This window comes from Prionailurus viverrinus, chromosome F1, assembly GCF_022837055.1.
Source record: "Prionailurus viverrinus isolate Anna chromosome F1, UM_Priviv_1.0, whole genome shotgun sequence".
Lineage (NCBI taxonomy): Eukaryota > Metazoa > Chordata > Mammalia > Carnivora > Felidae > Prionailurus > Prionailurus viverrinus.
In genome coordinates this window covers 17,647,134-17,669,711 of record NC_062577.1, presented here as the reverse complement: position 1 = coordinate 17,669,711, position 22,578 = coordinate 17,647,134, and the positions used below count along the sequence as shown (strand labels likewise).

The window sequence follows — 22,578 nt, the reverse complement described above, 5'->3', positions numbered from 1 at the left end:
ATACCCTTGGAGGTCAGGTCCAGCTTCTATTCATGTTTGAATCTCCAGCCTACCAAATAGCTCTCAAAGCATTGCAGATGTTCAATAAATATTTATCAGAAATGATAGCATGTATTCTTGTTTTTTTTAATGTTTGTTTATTTTCGAGAGAGAAAGAGTGTGAGCAGGGGAGGGGCAAAAGGAGAGGGAGACAGAGGATCCGAAGAGGGCCTGGCACTGACAGCAGTGAGCCCGATGTGGGGCTCAAACTCATGAACTGCAAGATCATGACCAGAGCCAAAGTCTGACACTCAACCGACTGAGCCACCCAGACACCCTTATTCTTGGGTTTTTACAGGTCTTTAGGACAAAGGAGTAGATCTTGCAAAGATCCTTTCAAATCTGCTCATATCATTCAAAGTTCAGGCTAGTTATAATAGATTTCATGGACATGAACAAAAACTTCTGCAAAATTAATTAGCAGTAGCATCAGGAGGAGTATTTTCTATCAAAAGGGTAAGTAGTGAGGCAAGTGAAGATTTAAAAAGTAGCTATAATAGAGGATGGGAAATGATTATTTGGAAGAAAATGTTTGGAGAATAGGAAATTAGTAGATGGAAAAAGTAAAGGCTTTGGAATCAGACAGACCTAAGGTCAAATCACTTAATTACTGGGGAGCCTTGAGAAGTTATTTAACTAAAAGTCTGAGTTTCAGCTGCCTTATTAATAAAATGGCATCAATAACTCCCACCCTTACAGATCTGTGGCAAGGATCAGAAATAATGCATGAATAGAAAAGTATCCAATATGGTGCAAGGCACTTAGTAGGGGCTCTAGACATGCAATTTAAAAATAATTTTTCATAAAGTGAAAACACCCAAAAATATTCATAAATTCTCACAAGATTTGTATGTGACATGTGACATGTATGTGACATGTATGTGACATGTATGTGACATGTGACATGTGACATTGAGAAATGTCCCCTATACCATGTGCTTCCACACAATTTACGTCATTTAAAGAACACCTAAATTTACTCTACTACAAAGCTGTAATCATCCAGACAGTATGGTATTGGCACAAAAACAGACACATAGACCAATGGAATAGAGAACCCAGAATTGGACCCACAAATGGGTGGCCAACTAATTTTTGACAAAACAGGAAAGAGTATCGAATGGGGAAAAGACAGTCATTAGCAAATGGTGCTGGGAGAACTGGATAGCAACATGCAGAAGAATGAAACTAGACCACTTTCTTACACCAGTCACAAAAATAAACTCAAAATGGACGAAAGAGCTAAATGTGAGACAGGAAACCATCAAAACACTAGAGGAGAAAACAGGCAACAACCACTTTGACCTCAGCTGCAGCAATTTCTTGCTTGACATGTTTCCAAAGGCAAGGGAAATAAAAGCAAAAATGAACTACTGGGACCTCATCAAGATAAAAAGCTTCTGCACTGCAAAGGAAACAATCAACAAAACTAAAAGGCAACCGATGGAATGGGAAAAGATATTTGCAAATGACATATCGGATAAAGGGTTAATATCCAAAATCTATAAAGAATTTACCAAACTCAACACCCGAAAAACAAATAATCCAGTGAAGAAATGGGCAGAAGACACGAATAGACACTTTTCTAAAGAAAACATCTAGATGGCCAACAGACACATGAAAAGATGCCCAACATCACTTATCATCAGGGAAATACAAATCAAAACCACACTGAGATACCACCTCACACCCGTCAGAATGGCTAACATTAACAACTCAGGCAACAACAGATGCTGGCGAGGATGTGGAGAAACGGGAACCCTCTTGCACTGTTGGTGGGAATGCAAACTGGTGCAGCCGCTCTGGAAAAGTGTGGAGGTTCCTTAAAAAATGAAAATAGGTCTACCCTATGACCCAGCAATAGCACTGCTAGGAATTTACCTGAAGGATACAGGAGTGCTGATGCATAGGGGCATATGTACCCCAATGTTTACAGCAGTGCTTTCAACAGTAGCCAAATTCTGGAAAGAGCCTAAATGTCCATCAGCTGATGAAAGGATAAAGATGACGTGGTTTAGATGTACAATGGAATACTACTTGGCAATGAGAAAGAATGAAATCCTGCCATTTGCAGCAACATGGATGGAACTGGAGAGTATTATGTTAAGTGAGGTAAGTCAGTCAGAGAAAGACAGATATCGTATGTTTTCACTCATATGTGGAACTTGAGAAACTTAACAGAAGACCATGGGGGAAGGGAAGGGGAAAAAAATAGTTTCAAACAGAGAGGGTGGGAGGCAAGCCATAAGAGACTCTTAAATACAGAGAACAATCTGACAGTTGGGAGGTGGGAGAGAGGGGAAAATGGATGATGGGCATTGAAGAGGGCACTTGTTGGGATGAGCACTGAGTGTTTTACGTAAGTGTTGAATCACGGGAATCTACCCCCAAAACCAAGAGCACACTATATACACTGTATGTTAGCCAAGCTGACAATAAATTATATTAAAAAAGAGCAGCTAAATTTAAAACTAAGTCATCAATGTCAAATATTCCGCATAAAAGTTGGCACACCTCTAAATGTATACCATTAATATTCTGTTTAGTGAGTTCTTTAAGGCTATATCTAGTTTAGGGAAACAATACTAATATTAATGAATCATTGATAAACTTTAAGAATTATTTTTTACTCTCCAAGAGCCAAATAAATAATACAAGGGTCCAGAAGTAAATCAGTTGTCTAGGGGTGCCTGGGTGGCTCAGTTGGTTGAGCGTCTGATCCTCAGTTTCAGCTCAGGTCATGATCTCACATTTCATGAGTTCGAGCCCCACATCGGGCCCTAAGCTCACATCACGGAGCCTGCTTGGGTTTCTCTCTCCTCTGTCTCTGCCCCTCCCCTGCTTGTGCTGTCTCTGTCTCTCTCAAAGTAAATAAACTTAAAACAAAATTTATATAAATCAATTGTCTAAAGATTTTTTTACCTGATTATGATATATTTAAAGTCCTCCCAAACTGAGAGAATTATTTTCACCTTTGAAACTATAACCTGTCTGATAATGTGGAAAACACCACACTGAAAGGCAAACCTTTTATAGATTTGCACCTAGAAGCTGCTTACCTGATCAAAAATTATTGAGATAGATTCAGTAATCCATTTGCATTTGCTCACTTGTCTTTGAAAAAGATCAGAGCCAAAGGGGTGCTTACTATATTGTTTAAATGTGACTTTGTACCTAGAACGTTCTATGGCGTGTTTTCTATGTAAATCATTAACTCATTACTATCTAGCATCCAAATTGTGTATAAATAAGTCAGTAGGTATGGCCATATCATTGCTAAAATAAAATTTGCCTCTGTCACCAAGGGTGGAAATCAGGGGCTTTTCTGTATCTCATAGATGGTATTTCTGTGTGTCACAGGGTATCAACGTGCAATCTGATTTTAGTCAGAAAGGTAAAAGGTGTTAACAGGTGGAAGCTTTAAGTCAAGTCTAACTGAGCCACCTCAGTTATGTCTGTGCAGTACATAATAATGCCTTAATCAAGATAAATACATATTGTATAATATGACTGGTAACTTTTAACTAAGTTTTCTGAGAATTCTTCAGGCAGTCTGGAAAGAACATCTATTTTTTTGCCCAAAGTGTATGAAATATAACTGAACTTTAATTATTCTGAGTGCTCAGCCGTCCTTATTAATTTAATTTTTTGGTTTACGGAGACTTCACTGTGAAGCCTTTTTCTTTGATACTTACTGAAGGATTAGAGGCTCCTGCCATAGTAAGTACAGTCTTGTATGACAAAAATAATTCAATCTTTATAAGGTAACTGAAAATTTTGCAGTTCTTCGGGATTACTATTTGAAAATTCACTTATTACTATGTCAAACCATATAAAATAAGTCTGAATTTACACTGGCTCCAAGACAGATACTCTGTAAGTTGTTTTCAAAAGGCAGTTTCTGTTATAAAAGTAAAATATAGCAGAAAAATCAGCCATTGAGAGTCTAAGATATAAAGGCTAACTAGAACTGTGGGCAGTTAAGTGGGAAGAAGACAGGAGAATCTCTGCCCTGAAGAAGCTTACCAATTAATTTTGTTTACGTGCTTGGAAGCGGCAGCTATTTTCACTACCCTGGTCCTTGCTCTTGGAAGAGATCTTTGTTGGGTTATGTGAATTTGTTCCCATGCTCACTGAATTTTCATGTCTCATTTAGCCCATCAACTAATTATTCACAGTCCTATCAAAGTACTTGCATCTACTTTTCACTTTGGAAATTATTTATTTGGAAATCCTGTATAGCACACTGAATGGCAGAATGTAGATATTTGATTTTTAAGAGGTAGGTGGTCTACACATAATTTACCCCTATGTCCATATAATGGAGACTACGTATGGTTGAGATGCTTCATCATTGCCTTTTAGAAGGCAATACAAATCACTGAAGGAAGCCATGAGATATACTTTCTGATATGACTGTAAAAAGCTCTTTATGTGAGACTATGAATCTCTGTAACTTTTGTATCAATGAAAATACATATTCACTATTCTTGTAAATTCCCACTAGATCTTAAACTAAAGCACATAACTTAGAGAAAAGAATACGAAGACAGGACGCAGGAAGAGAAATAATTTACTTCTGCAGAGTAGGAACTAATGGCTACTATAGTGAGTCTACTTCTTGTAAGCACAGTGGTCCTATTTCTTGAGCAGTCATTCACATTTACCCTGTACAACCCAGTTCCTGTCCTCCTGATGGCAGTCCCAGCCACCACTAGTGAAGTTACCGAATGCAATAGCCATTTTTTCTTTCTTAACCTCTACCTTCCTCAATCTCTTGAGGATGTTGCTGCTTTCATTTCTTTTGGTGTCTAGGACTCAGGATTTTCCTGGTTTTCCTGCTTTGTGTGCATGTGCGCACGCATGCTTTTTCTTTGTGATCACTTTCCTGATTCCTCCTCTTCCTTCCATCTATATCACAAGCGTAGGTGCACTGTAAGACCTGTCTCTGGCCCAGTCTCTTTCTGCTCTTGTAATCTTGTAGCTTCATTTATCCCTCCACATGGGTAACTCGGTCCTAAATTTCCAGGAGACACCTAGGCAAATGTCTTGAGATTTCTTACCTAGAACCCCTGGGATTTCCTATTAGAACTTCAAATTGAATACCCATGAAGTGGAAATATCATTTTCCATCTTTCAAGCCTACTACTTCTGTGTTCTTTACCTCTGTTGAGAACCTCATCATCCTTCTCGTAACCAAGGCCCAATATTCATTGTAATAACTGGTCTCCACCCCCAACCCTGGCATATTCTCACAAATTGAAGTTGCCAGGTCCCATCAGCTCAACTTCTTGAATATTTCTCAGATCCACCTTACCTCTTACTCTTGGTGATCACATCAACCAGAGGCTCTTGGTTTCTTACCCTCCTTCTTACAATGGCTTCTTCACTGGTCTCTGTTTTCAGTTGCTTTCTTCACCAACCCATTTTAATCACTTTGTTAAACTGATTCTATTGAAAACTGCCTGCTCAAAACCTGCAGTTGGCTCACCAGTGATTACTGTTAAAATCTAAACCCCTCAGCTTGGCATTCAACGCTCTCAACAATTTGGTTCTAAATGTTTTTCTTCTTTGTTGTTGTTGACTTGTCTTTTTCATTTCATTTTTTAGCTAATTGGTTTTATTTCATACGTGCCTGGCTCTCTCACACTGCTATGCCTTTTTATCAGTATGGTTCTTTCCCTATGCCAATCCCTACCACTTCCCTTGTCCAATATCTGTTTTTATTTAACCTTTCTGCCTTTCAAGCTACACACACATTGTTTATGTATCTTACATGGGAAATTCCATAATCCCATCAGCTACAATAATTTCTTTAATACTTTGAAAAAGCACAGGCTCTCTTGCACTCTCTCTCTCTCTTTGGCTACAGGGATATCCTTATCTTTCTTATCTCCCTATCTTATAAAATCCTTGAGGGCAAAAATCTATCCATTCATTCAACATAACTGTCTAACCTTCATAATCACATGTGACTACTGAGCACTTGAAATGTGGCTAGTGCAAACTGGAATGTGTAATAAATGCAAAATACACACTAAAGTTTGAAGAACTAGTATGAAAAAAAAGTAAACTACCTCACTAATAACTTTTATTTTGATAGCTTGCTAAATAGTATTTGGATATAATGGGTTAACTATAATATCAATAAAATTAATTTTGCCTGTTTCTCCTTACCCTTTTAAAAACACTGTGACCACTAAGAAATTTAAATTACATACAACTCACATTATGTTTCCGTACGATGGTACTGCTCTACATTCTGTGGGAAGTACTGGAGATATGGAGATAAAAGAAATTGTTCTTCAAGAAACTCACATCTGCCTTATCATGATGTATATCACCCAGCCCAGTGCCTTACTCTAGAGGTTAACTGCGTGAATTTCAAGACCAGATCTGGAATTCTAGGTGAGTAGCCTAGTCAGCAAGAACTACTGACTGGGCAAAATTTAGTAATTGTTAAAAATTCTGGAGATCTTGAAGGCAAAACTTGGGAGCTGTGGGAACTGGTAAGAGTTTTTTCACTTTCAATGCATGATAACAAATGTTAACACTTTCAAGAATTACATAACCTATTTATATCATAATGTAAATAACCAGCACTTTGGGGGAAACGGGTGCCCCCAGATCTAGTAGTGACATTACTCATAGTGTGTATCTCAGCATCAGGAACTTGAGCGCCTGGGAGTAGCAGCATATACTGATGGGCTTTCTCTTTCTGTACATTTATTGTAATAAACCAACGTGCAATAAACCAGTACTACTGGTGAGTAGTGCAAAGGCTTACAGCTGAAACTCAAACTTTAACACTCTAGTCAGCTAGGATTTAGTAACCTGCTGAATTTGAGTTCAATCTGTTTGTCCTATGAGGGTGAAAAAACAAAATTGAAAGGCAAAGAAAGCAATGTTTTGCTTCTCCATACCCAATGCGTCATGAAGATACTGTTGTCCCACCAACTTGAGGTATTCCTCAATGGATTTGGTGGCAATGGTGTTCTCTCTGAAGATCAAGACATCATGCTCTCCACAGCGATCCACCTCAGACATCACCAAGTCGGTCAGAAAATCCTGGTGGAATAATGTTCAGTCAGGCACAAAGCAACCGAATAAATAATATATGTTAGAAGAAACCGATGAAATAATAAGACATCCTGGAAATGCTGCTTTAACACTAAAGGTGCCTGATTCATTTGTAAGAAAAAAAGTTAGCCAGGATAAAAGCTTAGGTACCACCAGCTCTAAGTTTAAAGTTCCTTCAAAGGTTTTCCATTACACTTTAGATAAAGACCATACTTTTGCATGTGGCCTACGAGTCTCTACATTTTCTGGCTTCTGTCTACCTTCCCAACCTCCTCATATACCATTCTCTGCATTCTGTCCCAGTTTCAATGGGCTTTTTTTTTTTTTTTTTAAGGCCCTTGAATATATCAAGACCTTTTTAACACAAGATGCTATTTACCACAAAGCTTCTAGAAATGCTGTTCTCAGTTCTGCTTCACTCCCACCCTTGTTCCTGCCCCCAGGGGCATGGAGGTAATTCCTCAAATCCTTTGGATCCTAGTGTGTACATAATTTCCTCAATGAAGCCTTCTCTGACCAGCATCCGTCAGGTCCCGTATTCCCCATTCTTGTAGTGCCTATGTCTTGTTTTCTTTTTTCTCTGTACTTCTGACTGTAATCACACATTTATTTCTGTAAGTACTCAATTATTATCTGTTTTCCCCAGAAGACTATAAACCCCATGAGGCCAAAGACAGTGTGTATTTTTAGTCATCTCTAGATTTTCAGCATTTAATAGTTTCTGGTACATATTAGGTGTTCAATATATAATAGTTACAAATTGGTCCACAGTGTCAACATGGAATTTCTTAAACTTAGCACTTCAACTCATTTTCTAGGCTGATTACCTACCTACCTACCTACCTACCTACCTCCATCCATCCATCCTTCCGTCCATCCATCCATCCAGGAAAAAGGCATAAAGAGAAATAAAGCCCTTAAGAAATAACTGCTCCTTTTCCCAACAGTCCTAAAAATTAACTTGATGGGGGCACCTGAGTGGCTCAGTCCATTAAGCATCTGACTCTTGATTTCATCTCAGGTCATGAGCTCACAGTTTGTGAGATCGAGCCCCATGTCAGGTTCTGGGCTGATAGTGCAGAGGCTGCTTGGGATTCTCTCTCTTCTTCTGTCTCTGCCCCTCCCTCTCTCTCAAAATAAGTAAATAATCTCAAAAAAAAATTAACTTGATGTAAAATTCAATGTTTACTGTTGTTCAGTTTAAATGTAACAACATCATGTATTTGTGATATATATGTATATATACATACAATGGATGTAATATATCCATTGTATATTTCAAAGTCTCCAAAACCAAAAACAAAGGAAATATGCTGACTTACTTTTATTTTAAATTTAAGCATTTTGAACATTAATGAGATTTACTCTGGGGAAGCTCAACAAAGTGAGGGGTCACTATTAAAACTCATATACTAAGGAACAGGTGGAAAGTTATCGGGGTGAAGGTAACTTTCTTTATCTTGATTGTTGTGGTTTCCCGGGGTACATTATATGCAAAACTCATTGTATTTTCCACTTAAAATGGGTGTATTATATGTAAACTGTATCTCAATAAGGTTGTTGAAAAATATCCTACATACATATCCTTGAACCTCAAGTAATAAAAGAGCAGAATGAACAAATCCGTACAATTTCAAAGATGAGACTCAAAATTTCAATGACACCTGACCCCAAACCTGTAAGCTATTTGTAACACTAGAAAACTTAAAATTATTATCACAAAATTCAACTACAAAAATGATAATCAGTAGGAAGGCAGTTAGATAAGGGACTATTAATTGGATATATGGATATATTCTGATTTATATCAAGAAATCTTAAAAGCATTTAATTTTATTGTTTGGTTCTAAATAAATTATTCTAGCTGTGAAATCTTCTACATCTAAAATACGGTTTTACCATAATCCATTTGCATACAACATAATGGAGACTCAGGCTAGTGAATATGGCTCATAGAGATGGTAATTATCATAGTTCAGGCTGATCACAGAGTCTATCAGTTGGGTGGGTTTCTTCATATAATTAGTATATTCCTTTTTTTTTCCATCTTCCTCAATTTTTTCTTCTATCCAGGATGGAGTTAGATAAAACTATCATGAAACATGGAATACTACTTGGCAATGAGAGAGAATGAAATATGACCTTTTGTAGTAACGTGGATAGAACTGGAGAGTGTTAGGCTAAGTGAAATAAGTCATACAGAGAACGACAGATACCATATGTTCTTACTCTTATGCGGATCCTGAGAAACTTAACAGAAGACCATGGGGGAGGGAAAGGAAAAAAAAAAAAGTTAGAGAGGGAGAGAGCCAAACCATAAGAGACTCTTAAAAGCTGAGAATAAACTGAGGGTTGATGGGGATGGTAGGGAGGGGAGGGTGGGTGATGGGCATTGAGGAGGGCACCTATTGGGATGAGCACTGGGTGTTGTATGGAAACCAATTTGACAATAAATTTCATATTAAAAAAAAAAACTGTCATCAAACAGCTACCAGTTAAATAATATCCCTTGGAAATACCAAGGGATTTTAATTCCATGAAGACTCTTGCTGATGCCCACTATGCTTCTGGAATTCCTACTTCTGTGACTAGGGAACAGAGTCATCAGTTAATCTTAACTTAAAACATAGTTAGGTGGGGTGCCTGGGTGGCTCAGTTGGTTAAGCATCTGACTTTGGCTTAGGTCATGATCTCGCAATTCATGAGTTTGAGACCCACGTCAGGGTCTGTTCTGACAGCTCAGAGCCTGGAGCCTGCTTCGGATCCTGTGTCTCCCTCTCTCTCTGCCTCTTCCTCGCTCGCACTTTGTACCTCTCTCTCTCAAAAATAAATAAACATTAAAAAATATATATAGTGAGGAGCAAAACCATCATACAGCACACTCTGGAACTAAAGATAATCTTGAACACACTGTGAGATTAGCACACCAATTCTACCATTTGTTCTGTCAGATAATAAGGAGCTAGCCCTGGTATCTATGTTTCGCGCAAATGGATTTTAAATAAATATCTGTTGGTGTCTCCATGTTACTTCTTTGTTTTATAATCCCCATCTTTTCTGCATGTGACAACTACTAATAGGTTTCCTTCCTACTTTTTTATTTTTATATATTTTTTACTGATAGCAAAGCATACTTCTCCAATTTGGATCTCTATACCAAACATAGTATGGTTATTTGTTCATAAAATGTAGGGAAGAGATTTTGGGTAATGTAACCCTCCTTTTCCACTTACCTTGGCTCTGCCGGTACTTTGAAGAATGTGCACTAAGGCACAAGCCAACTCCTCTTTATTTCTCACACTAATTACTGGTTCAAGGACAGAACACAGCATGGTGTAGTTGCTGGTGACAAATTCTGCAAATTCTTTGTATTGCTCCATAGGCAGAATGGTGATAGTTTGGAACCGCGATTTAATCCGAATAGAAGGTCCGCCTGTCTTTCCTTTGTTGGGCGTAGGGGTACTCACTGGGTACCACTTTTCTACAAACTGGCGACCAGTCACACTGGCAGTGGGAATGTTGACTAGCCCGACGTAATTATTCTTGTCTTTTTTTTTCTTTTTTTCCACATCTTTATAAATGTGAACTGTGATGCTATGAAGAGGTGGAAGGCTGTAGAATTCAAAATGTTCACCCCAGAAAATATTATCTGCTTTGGTCTTGCTGGTTGTACGAGCAAAGAGGGTATCATCAAGGCACAGTTCACAGAAATATTTCTTTTTAGGGGCAAGGTCCTTGGCTTCAATGATCCATAAACGAAGAACATTTTCAGCTCGTCTGCAATTGTCCTATAAAAAAACAACGAGTTCGAGTTTGAAAGCTGAAATCCCAGAAGAACAACATTTTCCTTTACAGGAGGTGATACTGACTATATACTTTATTAAGGGTGGTCATTAAATAATGAAAGGGATTGCTATCTCTTTGTTCAGGATAATAGCAAACTCTAAACAAGAAGATATCAGAATCTTAGCCTTATGTGCTCAATTTACTTGGGTTAAAAAAATATCATGTAAGTTCTAATATAGCCAGCCTAGTGGTAACTGGCCTAGTTTCTGCAAATAAAAAAAGAGGCAGTTCGGAAACTAGTGTTCTAGTCCCATTTCTGTCGTGCACAGCTTTGGACATGGGCATGTCACATAACTTCAGAGTCTTTTTTTTTTAATGTTTATTTATTTTTGAGAGAGAGAGACAGAGCATGAGAGGGGATGGGGCAGAGAGAGAGGGAGACACAGAATCTGAAGCAGGCTCCAGGCTCTGATGTCAGCACAAAGCCCGACGTGCGGCTTGAACTCACGAATAGTGAGATCATGACCTGAGCCGAAATCAGACACTTAACCGACTGAGCCACCCAAGCGCCCCAACTTTGGAGTCTTCTTACCCATATTGGTAAAATCACAGTAATATCTGCAATAAGATTATTTCGAGTATAACATGCGTAAAAGTAAATGTGCTTTATAAGCACTATAAAAATTAAGGTATGATTGCTGCATTTACCTTCTATCAACTTACTGATTACAGAGTTATACATTTTTAGACACTCAAAGCCACTATTACCTTATTTGGTTGAACTGTCCTACGAAGGTTTTCCATCCACTTATCTCTCTCTGAAGCGGAGTTACAGCTGAAGCATTTACTTCCACTTAAGTAGGTAACCTTCAACATAAAAGATTAGAGAAAAGGAAACATAGGGCTTGCGGGCTGTGTTTTCATCATTGTATCATTTAAAAGTTTAGGAATATGCTATGAACCCAAATCATAATTCAGAAAACAGAAATGATATTTGGTAGTTCTGAGATGTCTATATTCTACACCTACATCTGCTTTTTGTTCTCGTATGTGGGTAGCATACATATGCATTTCCAGGTAGGAGAACAAAGGCCATTGAGAATTTAGGTCAGGAACTTAAAACTGGCCTTCAGTTCAGAAATATCAAAATTAAAAACCTTCAGGCCACATCTTCAACACTTGTAAACAAATATGCTCGATTCTGAGTGAGTTAACAAAACAATAGCTGAAAACACAAGAGAGCCTCTAAAACAGCTTGTCAAATCTCTCAGGACTGCCTTCACTATAATATTACAAAACAGGTACTAAGTGAAAGTAAAAAGAGTCAGCACTGTTGAATTACTGTCTTTGGAACCCATTTCTTACTGACCACTGTTATCATTTTCCTTTAAAAATGAACTATGCTATCTTTATACCTCAGCACCTAACACTGGGCCTGGTGTACAGCCTGTTGAACTGAGTTCCACAAATACAAAAAAATTCAACTGACTTCTGTAAAAAAGAACACCAATAAATGACCTGTTCAAATTGTTGAAGTGTGCTCACATATTAACTCAATCTGAGGTTATAACCCAGTGAAATCAGATCAGATTATGTGTACTGTTCAATATGGTAGCTAGTGAGCACCTGAAATGTAGCTGGTCCAAAATGAGATGTACTGTCAATGTATAATACACATCAGCTTTTGAAGACTTAACTTAAAAAAAAAAAGATGTAAAAAAGCTTATTGATAATTTTATATTAGTGACATGTTAAAACGATGATATTTGGGTTTAATAAAATTTTGGATTACATATTTGGCTTGCATTATATTTCGTTGGGCTAGGGCAGGTCCAAAAGAACAGGAATCAAACACCTTTCAACTTCCATGCCATCTATCATAAGATTCATCACTAGTTACTTAGTAAGTTCATGTTAATTAATCAAATCATAACCCTAACAATTATACACACACACACACACACACACACACAGAGTTTTAAATTTTAAATTGGAAATGGCCAATAGTTTAGTTTAGGAGGGAGTTTACATTTAGTTTGGGAGGGACAAATTACCTTATAAAAAGTGATAGTCATAATTTGCTGGTGAAGGGCAATTAATTTATCCATTCAAGAATTTAGGCACCTGCAATGTGCCAGGGACTGGGCTATATGCAGGGGATTATAAAAATAAATAAGACATAGTCTCAGATCTCAAACCAACCATATTATGGTCAGAAAATTATGGTCTTGGTCAATCTCCTCAAAGAATCACTAAAGTTGGGGGCTTAAATTTTTAGGAGAAAGATAACATGCTGGGTGATAGATACCTTTATCAAAGACTGAAAAATTAAAATACTAGCTTAGTTATTGTTAGGCTTGTGACCTCTGCCAAGAATATACTAAGATCACATTTATTTTGAAGGCAGACTAGGCCAAAAGGAATGAGAAGCCATAATTAATAACTTTAATGACCAATGTAATTAGATTAATAGATTCCCAACCTTTTTCCTCTAAGTAGGTAATTTTCAGCAACTGAGAGTCACTTAATGATGATCAAATCATCAATACCATAGTAATGAAATCACAAAATTACTGGAGAGAAAATCCGTTTGGTGTTTAATCACTCTTCCTTCTTTCTATGCTTTTTACCTCAAAGCAGAAATCTTGTCCAAGGATGCTACTATGGAGTGGTTTCACTGACACGGGCTCTCCTCTGCCAAGATCCAGACACTCTACTGCACTGCAAGGGCTCAGCAAGGACTCATGGGAACGTGACTCTTTTAGTTTAGGCAGACCACGAGCCCTAAAAGTAGGAAAAGATATTTTAGATAGCGTACTACATGGCCAACAGGAAAATGAAAGATGAATGCATGGGAGGCTGAAAACGAATGCATAAATGCTTAAGGGAAAAATAAATAAGCAGCAAATGGACAGTTAATCCACAATAATAGTAACCATATTCGCATGGCACGTATCAGCCACATATACATTTGGGTGTGCACACACATACACACTTGTTTTTCAATAGAGCACAAAAACATACTGTAATTTTATACCATTATCGAGGGAGTTCAAGAAGCTCCACTACCCACGTTGTTTTTATTCTCATGCCTGTCTTGGAGAAATACATACTACTCAACTGGCTTATGTATTCTTTTTTCATGCAAAAGTATTATCAAAAGACATGTTTCATTTCTTTTCTTTCTTTCTTCTTCTTCTTTTTTTTTTTTTTTTTCCAGGCTATAGCTTGAACCTTTTCTATCCTTGACAAAACAGTAGTGGCTGAATCCTCATTCTGTTTCTTGCTGCTTTGGCAGAATAAACACACTCATACACAGTCAAAGCCAAACTTTTCAGCACAAAACCCTGCCTTTCAAAAGATCTGATTTCCATCTCAATATGGAATTCTTTTCTGGCAAGCATTTGGTCATATCCATGCTTTACTGTATAAACATGAATAAAGAATAGAATGCCTTGAAGAAACCTCCCACCCTCAAAAGAAATGTTCAAACACTCATATAGAAGAACGAATCTTTGTCAACACCATTCAGGCATCCTGGCTGATTCTGTTTCTTGGTTGTTTAAAGACGAATGCTGTGAGTGATTCTGGCCATGACAGTAGCTAGTCCCTTGCTGCCTTCTCTTTGGAAGAATTAATGAAGTCAAGCAATAAAAGCGAAATATTCTTGGATCCAGAACTGGAAAGCCAAGCAGTTTTACTCAATAATTACAGAATTTATTGACTAAAACACCCAGAACCAAATACATATATTTAAGCAGAAGTAACCCAGTCAAAAAGAAATGCCTGTGTGAAGACATTTGTTTTTGTAAAACAGTAAATAAGGAGCTTTATTTATTTCCTTGAAATGGCTATGTTAACATTATTCTAACATTGTTTAATCAAACTCCATATAGTAAGAATCATCCTAAGCAGTAAGAATTTGAGTCCATTCTTAGGTCCACACACATAAAAAAAAAATAACAACTGCCATTTAATGTTTATAAAGAAACACATGTGCTCTGATACTCAGCAGCCTTTCTAAGGTCAAAAAGTCAATATTTATATTTCCCATTGATAAAACGTACACAAAACACGTACAAAAGGGACAAATGCCACTTACTGTTTTGTACATAAAAATACAACAAGGTAACATTTATTTCCTTTTGTTCTATTGGATAAAACAATAACTTATATACTACAAACACAGCCATCAACTATATATAACTGAAGGCTAAAAAAATTTATTTTAATAGAGTTACCGTATAACCATTCCCAGTACATTTCATAGGGAGCCGATTAACAGGATACTGTAACGTTTTTTTAAAAACACGTATAAAACAGTAATCCCAGCCCATTTTTCCCAGGAGAAGTTGTTTGGAAGGGAACAGTCTCTCATGCTCTGGGAATGAGCCTCCCGATAGGAGAGATTAAGGTATATTTTAAATAGAAGGCGGTAGGACAAAAGGCTCGCTTTTATTTTGAAAGCTCTCAAGGAAAATACTCTAAAACATAAACTAATTTTATTTGAAACAAAATAAACGCCTACCTACATGAAGCAATTGTACAGCCACCTGGCAGTGCAACCCCAAATCATAGCGGGGCTACGTGTCACGGTGTAGCAAGTCACTTTCTGAACTGTGTCTTCGTTTAGAAGACAAGAACCAACAGGAGAGAGGTTCCCTGCTGCCTTCTGTTACTGATAACATCTCTGGATAAACGCTTTCCAAGTGTCAAGGCTTTCAGGGCTCCAACAGAAGTAGAACAGAAACACAAACAAGGGAACAAGAAGTCATCTTCCCGAACAGGCAGCAGGATAGGTAATATTCCTTCTTCTCTTGCTCAGGCTGCATCCGGCCCCTCAGGTAACACAAACAAGGTTCTGGGCTCCAGGCTGGGCCTGTTGCCATGGTGCTCCACCTATCCGGAGAGTAGGGCTGGGAGGCAGCAGGGAGAGGCTGTGGTTTGAAGGACTCAGGAGCTCGCTCTGCGAATATGACCATCTTAAGACAGAAAGGAAGGAACAGCAACGTCCCTGCTCATTTCCATTAACAGTTTCTCAAAGTCAAAAGCTGTAGGAAAAAAACCATAGGCAACTGTGGGGGCGGAGGAGAATCTCTTAACTCAGGGGCGAATCTCAGCTTTAGCTTGCTTCTCTGTGATTCCCTGCCCTCAGCAGAAGGCATTTGCTACATCCCGCCTTGCAAGCACAACCTTCCTCGCACCTCTGTTCTATTTCCTTTGCAGTGTTCACCCTAGTTTAATGTTCCTAGGTATTATCTTATATTAACTTATCTGGATTACACCGTTTTTTTTAAAAGAGAAAATTGGATGAAATTCCTATTCACTGTATTTCCAATGCTAAACGGATTTCATTTCGAAACCCAGGTTTAACTTCCAAATGCAGCCATCAACAGATATTACAACCAAGACGTCTGGAATTAGAATTCAAAACTCCTCCTACTTATTGAAATTTCATCATTAATACTTAGTTCAGAATCCCCTATTGTTCAGCATGTATGTACGTGTGTGCACACCCACACACCCATGAAGTGAACACCAAAGTCACTAGCATGCTCTACATTACTACTCAATAAATAAACAAGCCCTTCCTGTATTGGGAAAAAGTATCTCTGAGAAGAGAGAATTCCCAGGGAAGCAGGATTACAGTAAACAGGAAGGTCAAGCAGCCTGGGAATGGCTTGAGGTTGGGGAGAGGTATTATCTGGGCAAATATTTCTGTGTAACAGCATTAGGAACTCAAGTCCCCTCTAAATCATGTTTACTTCCTCCCGTACCTTCATGTGAATTGGATTTTGCTTAGATCTGCTTACTAGAGAGTTTTATCAGCTCTGTCTGTATGGCACTACAGTTTACTTTTCTAATGTTAAGTAGAATGTGGATTTATTGAGAGAATAATATGAGTTTAAAACAGTTTTTTCCAGTCCAGTCTGCCAATGACCTTCACCAAGGAACCTAGCCTTGAAAGTGGACCTTGTGAATCCCTTGACTCCTAGACAGCGTTCTCTTCTCGGCACCTGCACCTCTAACTCCAACCCCCACCATCCCAAACATTATGCAAGAATAATTCAGGGTGCCAATATAATTGTTTCCTGGCTTAATTGGGAAACCGCTTTCCAGAAGCAATTTTACTTCCAATTAAGGAATACCATATTCTTTACATTTTATTGTAAGGCCAGCAGACCACCTTGATTTCTATGTAAATTCCAAGGCCTCTAGCAACGTAATAGGTAAGGGTTAAAAATCTAATTGCTTTGCTGATGAAGATTACCTGCTGCTTCTGACCTATTTAAGAGATAAACTACAAGGTAAGACAAGCTTTCCATTTCTCACCACAGCGACTGAGCATTCCAGTGCTGTAACCCACAGCCCTACCTAAAATCAGCCTTTAAAAGACAAAAGTGATGGTTGGGGGACCGGGAGCCAATACCCACACCACTGGATACACGGATGGGAAAAAAAAGGAGTCAAAGAACTCTGATTAGTGCGATGTTAAGTAAAACACAGCTGGATTTTTCTCAGCTTCACCATTCAAATTCTTTTAAAAGCCGTATTTCCCCCGAAGTGCTATTGGTGCTTGGATGTGCTAGCTCAAATCTGCCACGTGTTTACAGATTCAGTTCCAAATCATCCCGGAAACTTTTAATTAAAAATGCTTATTGCCACACAAAATCCTGCACTCCAGTGCAGGTGAATTTCTGCTGGGCTTGGCAGTTATGATTCCAGACTGCTTCGCTGAATTCTTGAAGAAATAGCTCAGCCATAGGGTGGGTGCGGCCATACACGCTTGCATTCACCAGTATGTGCTCCTAAGGCACTTTACCCTGTTTGAGAACAAAATTCAGTATCCCAGGACTCTACCAACACATGTGCATAGGGTCCAATAAGCTTTTTAAAATTGCAGCTCAGATCTCACTTTGGGAAAAACATTGCTTTACTTGTTCCCTGCATTTTACTGTTTTTCAACCTGGTAGATCTTTGGAAAGAGCAGACCTTTTCCTGTACTATAATTTTAAAGGTTTCCTTCCCTGGATTAAACAACAGCAGCAACAACAAAGACATTAGAACTCACTCACCAGAATTTCTACTTGTGGGCTCAAAAAATTGTCCTTCCTGAGAACCCTGATGGCACCAGCTGTACTGGTTTATCTGCTGCAATTAAAGCCAGTCCTTACTGCTTCAATTACTCCCTGATTTTTATGTTAGCTTTAAAAAGTATACCACACAACCACTCATGCAAAAAGCTATTTATGGACACGTAACATATATTGCTGGTCTTTCCTCTCCCTGCTCTCAGCCTCTAAACAGGATGGTCTAATGAGCCCAATTGCTAGTGGTAAAATAGGATATTTGTCAGCCTGAGCTGTCATTTAAATTAACCAACTCGTGGTAAGGAAGTTTATTATCATAGACAAAAATGACATTCAACCTATTTTGGTACATAGACATGTATACATGCAATGAAAGAAGGCACCAAAGGAAGACAAGATTATAAATATTAAAACATGTTTAGGAGGGCAGGAAACTCAACCAGCGTCTAATATGACAAACACTAGGAACAATCTCTTTAACAAAAATTGTGCCGTATGGTAATATACCTGTTACTTTTTTTTTTGTCCTTAAATTGCAAATGGAATAAGATCTACTAGTGCTAATTAAATTAAATATAAGCACAACTATATCGAATTTTTAAAACCCCAAGAAATGATCCAGAGAAAGGGGAACCCTCTTACACGGTTGGTGGGAATGCAAACTGGTGCAGCCACTCTGGAAAAGAGAATAGAGATTCCCCAAAAAGTTAAAAATAGAACTACCCTCCAATCCAGCAATGGCACTACTAGGTATTTATCCAAAGGATACAAAAATACTGATTTGAAGGGATATATGCACCCCAATGTTTATAGCAGCATTATCAACAATAGCCAAATTATGGAAAGAGTCCAAATATCCATCGATTGATGAGTAGATAAAGAACATGTGGTATATATATACAATGGAATATTACTCAGCCATAAGAAGAATGAAATCCTGTCATTTGCAATAACATAGATGGAGCTAGAGCGTATTATGCTAAGCAAAATAAGTCAGTCAGAGAAAGACAAATACTGTATCATTTCACTCATATGTGGAATTTAAGAAACAGATGAACATGGGGAAAAAGAGAGAGGCAAACCCTAAAACAGATTCTTAACTATAGAGAAATGATGGTTACCAGAGGGGAAATGGGTGAGTTGGGGGGGGGGGTGTTAAACAGGTGATGGATACTAAGGAGGGCGCTTGTTGTGTTGAGCACTGGGTGTTTTCTACAAGCTTCAGGTTTCTATGAGACTAGATGTTTGCTACAGACTGAATGTTTGCGATCTCCCCCCAAATTTATGTTGAAATGATAAACTCTAGGGTGATAGTGTTTGGGGGTGTGACCTTTGGGAGGTGATTACATAATGAAGGCGGAGCCCTCATGAATGGATTTATAACCTTATGAAATAGACCCAGGACAGATCCACAGCCCATTCCCCCACATGAGGATGCAGTGAAAAGTTGGGACTTTTGAATCAGAAAGCAGGTCCTCACCGGACACTGAATCTGCCAGAGGGTTGATCTCGAACTTCCCAGCCTCCAGAACTGTGAGAAATAAATTTGTTTCTTAGAAACTGCCTAGTCTACGGTGTTCTGTTCTGGCAGCCTGACTGGACTGACACACTGTGACTACTGCAAGACAACATGCAGATCAAGAAAAGGTCCTGAGAAAATAACTCAAGGTATGTGAACACCTAAATCTATAAAACTGACAAAAGAGACTGAAGAATTTAAAAGACTGAAGGAAAACCGGAAGAGTCAAGCATCATAGAAGCCCAGGGAAGGGAGCTCCCAAGAAGGGTGGACTGTCCATTACTGCAGAACGGTGTGTTAAAATATTAATAGTAGCCACTGGATATATGGACTGAGAGCTAATTGAGACTTCGGTAAGAGTGATTTCAGCCATGAGGACAAAAATGAGATTGCCGTGATAATGAATGGGACGTGAGAGAGTGGAGACTAACTCGTGAAGTCTAACGGTGGAGGGGCGGCAACAGGAAATAGCCAGAGGGAGACATGAGGTTGAAGGTTTTTTTTTTTTTTCTAATTAATCATTTTCTTCCCCTTAAACAATGAAGAAATAAATGGTAATAAATTCCAAAAGCTCAGAAGGATAGAGGGTGAAGAATATAAATATAGGTACCTTCCTCAATCTCCAGTAGAAAATACTAACAATTGACAATAATAATAAACTATAATAAAATATTAATAATTTTTGTGACCCCTTCTAAAAATTTTTATACAAAGATAACCAAATGTATACATGTACATTACACATACACACATATATGTGTATACACACACACATGCACACACACAAATGGGATTCTACCATACTTTTTTTTTCCTTAAGAGTGTATTTTGGACTTCTGGCCATATTGGAACACATAGATATAATTTGCCTCTTGTTACTAACCATACGAAATTCCCTTACATGGGCCTATGGTAGATCGGTAGTCCCTGATGATCAGGTAAGTTTTTTCTTCTTTTCTTTCTTTTTCTCTGACTACCACCCAGTTTCAAAAAGTATCTTAGTAGACATATCTTTATGCACATGTGCATGTACTTATGGCTTAAATTTCCAGATGTGAAACTGCTAGATCAGAGAACACACACATTTACAATTTTGATGCTGGTAAATTATGCTACAGAAAACACGGCATCAACGTAAACTCCTACCAGAGGTGCGTGTTTCTCTACCCTATCACCAAAATGGGATAGGGCTGAACTTCGAAAACTTTTGCCAGGATAACTGGTGAGGAATGGCACTTCATCACTGCCCTTGCACGCACTTCTTTAATTACGAGATTGAGACATTTTAATGTTTACTGGCAATCTCAATTCTCTTTTCTGTGAGTTACAAACTGCTATTTCGCGTTCCTAAACTTTTTCTCTGAATACACAAGTGGCACTTTGTATGTTAAGTAAATTCGTACTCTTCCTGTCATATTTATAATTAGTCCTCCCAGTTTATGCTTACAAAGGATTCTTCAATTCCAAGATCATAAGAAAGCCAGCTGTATTAGTACGCCTGGGTAGTTCAATCGGTTGAGCATCCAACTTTTTGGCTCAGGTCACGATCTCACGGCTCGTGGGTTCCAGCCCTGCATCGGGCTCTGGGCTGACAGCTCGGAGCCTGGAGCCTGCTTTGGATTCTGTGTCTCCCTGTCTCTCTGTCCCTCTCCCGCTCGCACTCTGTCTCTCTCAAAAATAAATGGGTGGGACGGAGATGAAAGGAGTATAAAGGAGCTGGATTTTTTTTTTTAATGTTTATTTACTTTTTCAGAGAGAGAGAGAGAGAGAGAAAACAAGCTATGGAGGGGCAGAGAGAGAGGGAGAGAGAATCCCAAGCAGGCTCTGCGCTGTCAACGTCAAGCCTGGCATGGGGCTCGAACTCATGAACTGTGAGCCGAAACCTAAGAGTCAGACATTTAACTGACTGAGCCACCCAGGCACCCCAGGGAGCTAGCTTTTTATTTCAACAAATTGTGGAAATATTATGACCACAAACTGACACATTTGTTATCACTGGGTGCTATTTTACTTTTATTAAAAGCTATTCTTTTGAGTATGTTTGTGTGTATGCGTGTATGTGTGATTTTTACCTTTCATTTTTCCTTCTCTCTCAATCATTTCCTCAGCAAGTTAGGATTCCTATGGACACGTGCAACAGAGAGTATAATGGAAAAGGCACTCAACTAGGAGCCAAAAGCTCTATATATTTATGTCACTTCAAATCACTCCCTAGCTACATGTGAAGTGGAACAAATAGTTCATTCTTTCTGAAATTAGTTACCTCATTTGTAAAATGTGGATAATGATTTCTCTTCCTATACCTCATACAGTTATTGAGAATCAAATGTAATCACCTACGATTGCACAAACATCTCACAGACTACAGCACCGTACAAATGGGGCTATCATTGCCGACATGGGGCTTTTTCACAGTGATGAATTCATCTTATGTAAAGTATTCATTTGGCTGAGATCAAGACAGTTAGTCTTCAAAATATTGTTTGCTGGAAGAATATGAAGACAGAAGGAAAAAATATACACAAACAACTTTTCTTTTTTAATAGAAGCATTCTAATGAATTTTAAAATGCTATCATGATACAATTGGATTGGATTTTAGTTCATAAAACTAAGGGATCCTTAATTGGCCCACAGCAGTAAACACTGGTAAGAGAAACCATAATCTACAGCTAGACTTATTAATTAACAACCTGAAATCCAGTCATTTCTGAGGAACTGTCATCTCTCCAAGTATACCATATTGAAAAAGATTATTCTTCTCCTATCATCTACAATTTGTTTGGACTCTTCGGTTTCAGGCCAACAAACATTAAGTTCCTTAATAAGACAGGCACTGTGCTGGGGGAAGAGGGCACAAAGGATGTTTGTACTCTTGAGGAGTTTCCAGGCTGCTGCACTAAGCAGAAATATGAAAAGATAAATACAGTAGAAAGTAGTAGTCCTATAACAGTCCCATAAGTTTGGCCATTAGTGGGTACATGGGGTAGGTGCCTAGTTTAGGATGATATATGGGAAGAACAGGGCAAAGAAGTCCAAAGGCGTAGGATTCCTGATTTGGGTG

General features: G+C 38.4%; 1 protein-coding gene across 4 annotated transcripts in view; it reads right to left on the bottom strand.

The window, feature by feature from the left end:
* The window catches only part of RASAL2 (RAS protein activator like 2), a 355,403-nt gene that overhangs the window by 26,621 nt on the left and 306,204 nt on the right, over positions 1–22,578 (bottom strand). For all 4 annotated transcript variants that reach the window (XM_047840334.1, XM_047840335.1, XM_047840332.1 and 1 more), the window contains exons 6-9: positions 13,536–13,689; positions 11,674–11,772; positions 10,353–10,907; positions 6,963–7,107 (exon numbers count right to left, since the gene is read on the bottom strand). In XM_047840334.1, coding sequence (XP_047696290.1) covers positions 6,963–7,107; positions 10,353–10,907; positions 11,674–11,772; positions 13,536–13,689 — 953 coding nt within the window. The remainder of the gene's footprint in view (positions 1–6,962; positions 7,108–10,352; positions 10,908–11,673; positions 11,773–13,535; positions 13,690–22,578) is intronic.